General features: G+C 59.5%; 2 protein-coding genes across 3 annotated transcripts; one reads left to right on the top strand and one right to left on the bottom strand.

Annotated features, from left to right (window-relative positions):
* Positions 1–1620: 1620 nt before the first annotated feature.
* Positions 1621–4894, bottom strand: MED20 (mediator complex subunit 20). 2 transcript variants are annotated; one of them, XM_066203956.1, is made up of 4 exons: positions 4833–4894; positions 4174–4325; positions 2895–3148; positions 1621–2182 (listed from the first exon to the last, which is right to left on the bottom strand). In XM_066203956.1, exons 1-4 carry the CDS (start codon positions 4844–4846, stop codon positions 1967–1969), a joined length of 636 nt encoding a protein of 211 aa, XP_066060053.1. In that variant the 5' UTR covers positions 4847–4894; the 3' UTR covers positions 1621–1966. The 2 variants fall into 2 exon arrangements, with proteins under 2 accessions (XP_066060053.1, XP_066060052.1); XM_066203955.1 differs by lacking the exons at positions 4174–4325; positions 4833–4894 and having other exon boundaries at positions 2895–3344.
* Positions 4895–4934: 40 nt separating this feature from the next.
* BYSL (bystin like) lies at positions 4935–8938 on the top strand. Its single transcript, XM_066203704.1, has 7 exons — positions 4935–5264; positions 5343–5499; positions 5982–6120; positions 6233–6366; positions 6506–6666; positions 6895–6997; positions 7708–8938. The coding sequence occupies exons 1-7, from the start codon at positions 4985–4987 to the stop codon at positions 8057–8059; spliced, it is 1326 nt and encodes a 441-aa protein (XP_066059801.1). The 5' UTR covers positions 4935–4984; the 3' UTR covers positions 8060–8938.
* The last annotated feature ends 69 nt before the right edge of the window (positions 8939–9007 follow it).

Raw genomic sequence — 9007 nt, 5'->3', positions numbered from 1 at the left:
AAGGGTGAGGCCTCCATTCCCCAAAATCCCTGCTCTCTCTTGGTCAGGCTTCGATTTAGGGAATGAAACAACACTGACAAAGATTTAGAGAGGGGCAGAAGCAGAAAAAAAAAAAGGATCCACAATGGAGCAGGACCTCAGCGTGGCCACCTCTACCTCTGAGAACACAAAACAACCTTCCAGACTGTGATTTGACAAGCAAAATGAGGATTTTTTTTTTTTTTTTTTCAGGGAAAAAGAATATTTTTGGCCATCACGGGAGCGAAAAGCCGCAGAGCCATTCCCACAATGCAGCAACGTGTTTTGCTGGGACATAGAGGACTAAATCCTCCTCATCCTCACGTCTCTGGAAACCCACTGACGTCAAGGGGTTAATTAAAGGCAGAACGTGGCTCCAGGGGTCCCTTTTCTTGAGCTCCAGGAACAGCACAATGTATTAATAAAACCCCAGGAATCCCCAGGGATTCCAGCACACACTCCCCCGGTTTTGAGGCACACGAGCAGAGTTTTGCCATCTCCGGTTACGGAGCAGCCTCGGGAATTAACAAAGCGTTACCAACATTCACCGTGACTAATCTGCTCATTAAGAGGAGTTTTTTTTATTGTTTTTTTTTGTTTTTTTAACCTTAAGGCTGGTAATGGGAAACAGGACAGGGAATAACCATCCCTACAAATCCTAGTTTGTTCCCCTAAGTTTTCCCAGTTTGTTTCCCTAAGTTTTCCCCAGTTTAACCAGGTGGAACTGGACTGTTCAGTGAATTTTCACCGCTGAACAGTCCCACGCAAGTCGTGAACTTGGGGCTAAGAGCTGCAAAAAAATCAGTATATTCAGCATGTTGGAATTTCTAGCACACTTGGGGGACGTTGTGCCATTTCTTTATGGCTCATGAACCACCTCTTTCTGGGCCCTGTGCTGATTAAATTTATTAAATGCTCACAAGTATCAGTTAATTAGGTTTCCAGGTATAAATGATAATCAGAGAATTATATTTAAAAAAAAAACCTCCAACAGTTCTCAGCCAGAAAATCAAGCCACAAAACAGCTGGTTTTAACTTTTGGCTTCAGAAAAAAAAAACCCAAAAACCCTGTTTAAGATAAATTATTTCTGTTTGCTTTGCTCTTCAGACTTGAATGGGCAAAGAACCAACAATATTTTTTCTGGAACGCTGCTTCCTTCCCAGGAATACGAAGGGGAAAAAAAATTGAAGTGATATCATTATGTCTTACAATGAATTTCTGGCTCTTATTGCCCAAATCCTTCCTTATTCCATGGAATCCGAAGCCATCAGGATTCCTCAAATGGTGTGCAGGGACAGGATATTTACTACCTGCCTTGAAAAACAATGGGATAAAACAGCTGGAATTCTCTCAGTGCCTGACAAAGCTCCTGCCAGGCTTATTTATTTTATTTTTTAATTTATCCAGGGGCTTCACTGAGAGGCAGCAGATTTTCACATTCCCATCAGCTACAGAGGATGAAGGCTAGGTAAGAACGTGCCAGGAACTGGAAAATTCCTGGCTTTTTTTTTTTTTTTTTTTCACAGGGAAATGTTTGCTTTGGGGGCATAAAGCTCTTGAAGCAAATCCAGGGGAAGATAGAACACAAACCAGCACAACCCTCACTGTGCAGGGACTCCTCCTCCTCCTCCTCCCAAAATCCAGCGTTTTATTGGGACGAAACACAACAAAAACACAAAAGTGGTTATAAAAATATATAAATTTAAGAGATTTCTGTAGTCTCAGAAGCTCTGCCCTTGCTTTTGGGCTGGAATTTCTCTTTTTCCCTGTGGATAAACAGAACCACAGAACCAATAATCCCAAAACCGTGGAGGACGCCCAGAACTACACACGGCACCGGAAAACTTCGACACGGCGAAGATAAACGAGGAGAAAAAAAAAAAAAAAATCCCAGTGGCCACATTTTGGAGAGACTCCTGATCCAGCCAGGGATGCAGGGAATCCCCTTCACCTGATGCCAGCCACGGGCACCTGCTGCTGCTTGCGGATCTTGTTGAAGAGCTCCATGTACTGCACCATGGTGTCCCCGGGGCTGTAGGCGCCGTCGTGCCGGGAGCCGAACACCGCCGGCACCCCGGGCACGTGGCTGCCCATGAAGCTCTGCATGAACTCCATCAGCAGGTTCCAGCAGTCGTTGGCGATCACGCAGGGGCAGTATTCCACCTGGGAACAAAACCCGGAGCCCTGGAGCTGCTGACAGGGGCAGAATTCCACCTGGGAACACAGCCCTGGAGCTGGGACAGTATTCCACCTGGGAACAAAACCCGGAGCCCTGGAGCTGGGCACTATTCCACCTGGGAACACAGCCCAGATCCCCTGGAGGTAACAGCAGGGGCAGAATTCCATCTGGGAAACAGCCCTGGAGCCAGTGACAGGGACAGAATTTCACCCTGGAGCACCTGCCTGGATTAAACCTTGGGGAGGAGCTCCAAACCTGCCTGCTGCACCAGCAGCATCACTGGGACACAGACAGGACAGGGAATTACCGACTCATGGAATGGTCTGGGGAAGGGACCTTAAAGCTCATCCAGGACAGGGACACCTTCCACTGTCCCAGGAGTGTCCAACCTGGCCTTGGACACTTCCGTGGATCTAGGGGCAGCCACAGCTTCTCTGGGAAATCTATTTCCCTCACAGAGAAGATTTTCTTCCCAATATCCCATCTATCTGGCACTGTGAAGCCATTCTCATTTTCTCCTGGCACTCCAGGCCCGTGTAAACAAATAACCTCCCTGCACCTTCCCTGTTGGCTGGCTTCAGACACCCTCAACTAGACCACTCCTAAACCTCCCTTCTCCAGTGGGACTTCCCTGCGTATCCAGGCGTTCCCCACCCTCCCCAGCGGGCTCCGCACCCCTCCGCAGAGGGCTCTCACCTCCACGGAGATGCCCCTGGCGCTGGGGCCCATGGTGACGGTGCCCAGCTTCACCAGGAAGTCGCAGTACTGGTAGCGGGTGCCGCGGCTCTCGATCTTGTTGGCCTTGGCGTTCTGGAAGAAGCCCTTGAGCTTCACCATGAGCGTGTCGAAGTTGGCGTCGGCCACCAGGCAGGGCCCGTTCTCGAAGAGGGCGAAGCAGCTCAGGGGGTACTCGGAGTTGTGCATGACGTACATCAGCTTCCCTGTCTGCCCTGGAGTCACGGAGAGGCATTTGGGGGTTTTTTCTTCAGTTTTCTGATGTTTGTGGTTTTTTGTACTGGAGTTTCCTTCCGGATTTTCCTGTAAACTGTCTTTTTGTTTATCGTTCCTCTCTTGAGGAGGGACAATTAATGGACTTTTAGTATGACCTAAAGCTGGAGAGGTGGCAGCCTTCAGCCTCCAATCCATGGTCGTTGTCCAATGCCTACAATCTATATATAAATCTATATCATCTATTTTCCAAGTTGAAAAAGAAACCTCTCTCTTTTTGCTCTGACTGTGTGTGTGTCGTTTCTTCGTGTCCTATGGCGGCTGGAAAACCAACATCCCTGCCTCAAGGCAGCTCCCCTTCCCACCTCTGCCCTCCCTGCTTTAATTGTGGATCCTCACACGTTTATTGTGGTATCCACTCAGGGAAGAGCTCGGGTGTCCTTCTGGAGATTTACAGGGGAAAATAAAGAAATCCTCGGCAGCCCCAGGAGAAAACACCAGCGTGGCTCGGGGTGAGGTGAAAGGAGAACCCCAGGAGCACCCACCTCCCACCCACTGCCCACGGGCACGGAGAGAGCCTGGGCTCGGCCTCTCCTCCAAATTCCAGCTGCCAGAAAAGCAGGAAAAAGCTGCTCTGGAAGATTCCAACGGGTCTGGCCAGGAACAAGGGCTGAGCAGAGCCGGAGCTGTGTGGGCTCAGTGCCACCGTGGTGAACACCACATCAGTGCCTGGAAGGGATGTGGGCATCCAGGGGGAGAAGGGAGAAGGGAAAAGGAAAGGGAAAAACGGAGGGGAAGAGGGGAAAGGAAAAGGGGAAAGGGAAGAAGGAATTGTGGAATCACAAACTAATGAAAGTTGGAAGAGACCTTCAAGATCAGCCCAGCGCTGCCGCTGTAACCCCTAAACCACAACAACCAGCATCAGATCCTCAGCACCTCCAGGTTAGGTGGGGAAGGAGAAGGAAAGGGGGAGAAAAGGAAAAGGAGGAAAAGGAAAAGGGGAAGAGGAGCTTGGAGAAGGGCTGACCCTGTGTGCCGAGGGCGGCCGCGGTGTGGTAGGTCTCGCAGTCCACGCCGAACGTCCCCTGCTTGTCGGCGCCCAGCGCCTCCAGCCGCCGCGCCAGCAGCTCCACCGTCTGCTGCACGCTCTTGCCCTCGGCCACCGGCACCTGCGACACGCTGCGACACCGCCCGGGGCTCACGGACACACCGGGGTTCCGCCGGCCCCGCCCGCGTCCTCGGGACTGCTCCGCACCCTCCAGCCGGACATTCTCCCCGTGTCCCCGGGGCTGTCCCCGCCGGGAGCCCTCCCGGTGCTGCCCCCCATTCCAAGAGCCTATCCTAGTAACCCCCCCCATTCCAGGAGCCCATCCCAGTGCTCCCCCCCATTCCAGGAGTCTATCCCAGTGCTCCCCCCCATTCCAGGAGCCCATCCCAGTGCTCCCCCCCATTCCAGGAGTCTGTCCCAGTGCCCCCCCCATTCCAGGAGCCGCTCCCGGTGCTCCCCCCATTCCAGGAGCCCATTCCCAGTGCCCCCTTCCCTCTATTCCAGGAGCCCATCCCAGTGCCCCCCCCCCCCCCCATTCCAGGAGTCTATCCCAATCCTCCCCCCCCCCCCCATTCCAGGAGCCGCTCCCGGTGCTCTCCCCCGACCCCGCTGCCCGTCCCGGAGCCCCCCGCGCTCACCAGGTGACCCCCATGGTGCCGGTGCCCCCACCGGAACGGGCGGGGCCGGTGACACCGGGAAGAGGCGGAGCGGCCCCGGAACAGGCGGGGACAGTCCCCACGTGTCGGTGGCGGCTGTCCGGAGGCGGCGTTTTCCGCCCGCTGCCGCCGCGATGCCCAAGGCCCGGCGGGCGCGGGGCTCCGGCGCGGCGCCGGCGCTGCCCTTGGCCGAGCAGATCCTGCAGGACGCGGCCCCGCGGGCGCGGGGGAAGCGCGGGGGCCCCGGCGGGGCGGAGGAGCCGGGCGGGGATGGCGCCGGGGACGGGGACGAGTTCGTGGACGCGCGGCTGTCCCGGCGCATCCTGGAGCAGGCGCGGCGGCAGCAGGAGGAGCTGGAGGCCGAGCACGGCCCCGGAGCGCCCGCAGCCCCCCGGCAGCGCAGCGCCCTTCTCGGTGAGCCCCCGGTAACCCCCCGGGATGCTCCGGGCCCCCCGAGGGTGCGCGGCCCCGGGCTGAGGCAGCTCCCCGCAGGTCCCGGCTCGGACTCGGAGGACGATGAGGAGTGGCCCTCGCTGGAGAAGGCGGCGGCGGCCGCGGGACGGAGCGGGGACTACGGCGGGGAGGTGGAGGTGGACCCCGAGGACGAGAAAGCCATCGAGATGTTCATGAACAAGAACCCGCCGCTGAGGTGAGGAGAGGGCTGCACCGGGGGGGGCACCTCCCTGCACGGACCCCGACCCTGCCCTGTCCGGTGTCAGCCCCATGCGAGCCCCGATTCACCCGCGCCCTGTCACAGCCTCAGTCCCTGTCCCACGTCAGCCCCCAGCTCACCGCATCCCGTGTCATCCCTGTGCCGCCCCCGATTCTCCCCGTGGTTCTGTGTCGGTCCTGCACAGACCCCAACTCGCTCCTCCCTGGTCAGCCCCGGGCTCATCCCTGTCCCTGCCAGCCCTCCGCGGTCCCACACTACCCCTGTCCCCTGCCAGCCCTCCCTGGTGTCACACTGTCCCTGTCCCTGCCAGCTCTCCCTGGTGTCACACTGTCCCTGTCCCCTGCCAGCCCTCCCTGGTGTCACACTACCCCTGTCCCCTGCCAGCTCTCCCTGGTGTCACACTGTCCCTGTCCCCTGCCAGCCCTCCCTGGTGCCCCATGTCCCTGTCCCTGCCCCAGGCGCACCCTGGCCGACATCATCATGGAGAAGATCACCGAGAAGCAGACGGAGGTGGAGACGGCGCTGTCGGAGATCTCGGGCTGCCCCATGCCCCAGCTCGACCCCCGTGTCCTGGAGGTCTACAGGGGCGTCAGGGAGGTGAGGCTGAACCCACAGCTGAACCCCTGGGGTGCTGAGGGAGGGGACAGCGTGCGTGTCCCTGCTGTCACTGCCCCCAGTCACGGCCTGGCCCGTGTCCCTGTCTCTGAAGGTGCTGTCCAAGTACAGGAGCGGGAAGCTCCCCAAGGCGTTTAAAATCATTCCCGCCTTGTCCAACTGGGAGCAGATCCTCTACATCACTGAGCCGGAGACGTGGACAGCTGCTGCCATGTACCAGGCCACCAGGTCAGGTCACCTCGGGGACCCTCTGACGTGGGATTTTTGGCTTTTTTAACCCATAACTGGAGTCAGATTTACACAACACCAACCTGCCCCTGCCTGGCCTCCTCTCCTCATCCACCCCTTCGTGCTTTGCTGTTGCCAGGATCTTTTCCTCCAACCTGAAGGAGAGGATGGCCCAGCGCTTCTACAACCTGGTGCTGCTGCCGCGGATCCGCGACGACATCGCCGAGTACAAGCGGCTCAACTTCCACCTGTACATGGCTCTGAAGAAGGCTCTGTTCAAGCCAGCGGCCTGGTTCAAGGGTAGGGCTCCTGCAGGGGCTCCTCTGGGTGCCCGAGGGGCTGCTGCATGGCAGGGACCCTCCAGCTGCTGCTGCACGAGTGGTGATTTCCAGGGCTTGTCCCCAGCCCACGGGACAGAGCTCAGGGCAGCCTCCCCTGCTGACCCCCAGGGCTCAGGGGGAAGGGGCTGAGCCCCAGGGCCGTGCCTGGGGATGAGGGTGGTTGTTTCCTGACTGTCCCCGTTCCCAGGGATCCTCATCCCGCTGTGTGAGTCCGGCACGTGCACGCTCAGGGAGGCCATCATCATCGGCAGCATCCTCACCAAGTGCTCCATCCCCGTCCTGCACTCCAGGTGAGGCCCCGAGGGGCTGGGGGGGAAGAGCTTTCCCGGGGCCCCTGGAGGAGAAGCTCTTGTGGTCCCTCCTTGGTCCCCAAGCCCCATCCTCCGTCCCCATGGCTTTGGCTCTGCCTGTTCCTTGGTCCCCGTGGCTTCTGCCTGGCCCCCCCGACCCCTGTGGTCCCTGATCTGTCCCCAAGGCTCCTGCCTGGCCCCACCTCTGTCCCCATGGCTCCAGACCATCCTTGGTCGCTGTGGCTCCAGCCTGGCCCCTCTCATGCCCATTCCTTGGTCCCCACCACTTCAGCCCCCCTGACCCTGTGCCCACTCTTCTGTCCCCTGACCCTGAGCCCCCTGTGGCTCCATGCCCTGACCCTAAGCCCCAGCTTGGTCCCCGTGGCTCTGTCCCCTGGCCCCTCACCCTTCCTCTGTGCCCGTGGCTTTGGACCCTGGTCCCTCACCTCTCCTGTGTCCCTGTGGCTCTGTCCCCACATCTCTCCCGTGTCCCCCTGTCCCCTGACCTCTGGCCTCTCCTGTGTCCCTGTGGCTCTGTGTCCTGACCCTAAGCCCCTCCCAGGTTCTCATGGCTCCGTCCCCTGACCATCATCTCTCCTGTGTCCGTGTCCCTGTCCCTTGCCCCCTCACCTCTCCTGTGTCCCGGTATCCCTGTCCCCGAGCTGTCCCCCGAGCTGTCCCCGTGTCCCTGAGCTGTCGCCGTCCCGCAGCGCGGCGCTGCTGAAGCTGGCCGAGATGCAGTACAACGGCGCCAACAGCATCTTCCTGCGCCTGCTCATCGACAAGAAGTACGCGCTGCCCTTCCGCGTGCTGGACGCGCTGGTCTTCCACTTCCTGGCCTTCCGCGGGGAGCAGCGCCCGCTGCCCGTGCTGTGGCACCAGAGCCTGCTGGCCCTGGCCCAGCGCTACAAGGAGGACCTGTCCTCGGAGCAGAAGGAGGCTCTGCTGGAGCTGCTCAAGTTCCACAGCCACCCGCAGATCTCGCCCGAGATCCGCCGGGAGCTGATGAACTCCAGGACGAGGGACGTGGAAGGGCAGGAGCAGGCGGTGGCCATGGAGTGAGCAGGGAAAGGCTGGAGGAGCCCGGGTCGGGAGCGTCCCGCCTGGATCCTGCTGCTCTGTGCACGGACTGTGCCCACAGCGCTGGACTGAGAGCCCTGTGCCGCTGCCACGGGGCAGGGCAGCCCCTGTGCCCCCGGTGCCACCAGCCCTGGGGCGCTTTGGCTTGTTGCTGTACTCGGGAATAAAAGCGGAGCCGTGTCAGCCAGTCGGGGCTGGGTCTGCCCGGCGTGGTCCAGCCTGTCCCTGGCCCCAGCAGCTTCTGGAACTCCCTGCCCGCAGGTTTCCCAAGCACTCAAAGCCCCCCAGGGTTCACTGTCCTCACCTGGCCATGAGGCCACCTGCCTGGCCTGCTGCTGGCACTGTCCCCAAGTGTCACCTCTGCTGGAAAACCCAGGGGGGACTTTTCCACGAGGCTGCAGTTCCCTGGGAGCTGCTGCCACCATCAGTGCCAGCTCTGTGCCTTGCAGCTTTGGGCCACGGAGAGGAGCCCCTGCTGCACCCCGAGCTGTGCCAGGGGCAGAGTGCTCCTGCTGTCACCTGCGATGGCAGGAGCAGGAGCTGGGTCCCCACACACACACCACAGCCTCTTCCGTGACTTCCTGATTTTATCTTATCTTCACGAAGCCGGAGGCTGATGAGCACAAGGGGCACAGAGCCCCTGGCACTCTCCTGCCACCACCTGAGTGCCTGTCACCCTCCGGCCTGCTGGGGAGAAGGTGCTGCCTCTGCTCCAGGGGGCACCGCACCTGCAGGAAGGTGTTTGGCTCCACCACCATCCCTGAGCTGCCCCGGGTGTCCCTCAGGGTCCTGCCTGCCCCTCTCCCCGTTCCACCCTGGGAAAAGCAGGGCTGGAGCTCCCCAGGGATCCTCAGCACAGCAGGGGAAGATCCAAACCCCGCCCTGGGAACGGCGCAGGGAAACCCTCGAGCCACCGTTTGGTTTTTCTTT

The sequence above is a fragment of the Chamaea fasciata genome, unplaced genomic scaffold, assembly GCF_029207755.1.
Source record: "Chamaea fasciata isolate MVZ Bird 193981 ecotype frontalis unplaced genomic scaffold, bChaFas1.0.hap1 SCAF_25, whole genome shotgun sequence".
NCBI lineage: Eukaryota > Metazoa > Chordata > Aves > Passeriformes > Sylviidae > Chamaea > Chamaea fasciata.
The sequence above is the reverse complement of the archived record's forward strand: the minus strand, read 5'-3'. Positions and strand labels throughout refer to the sequence as shown.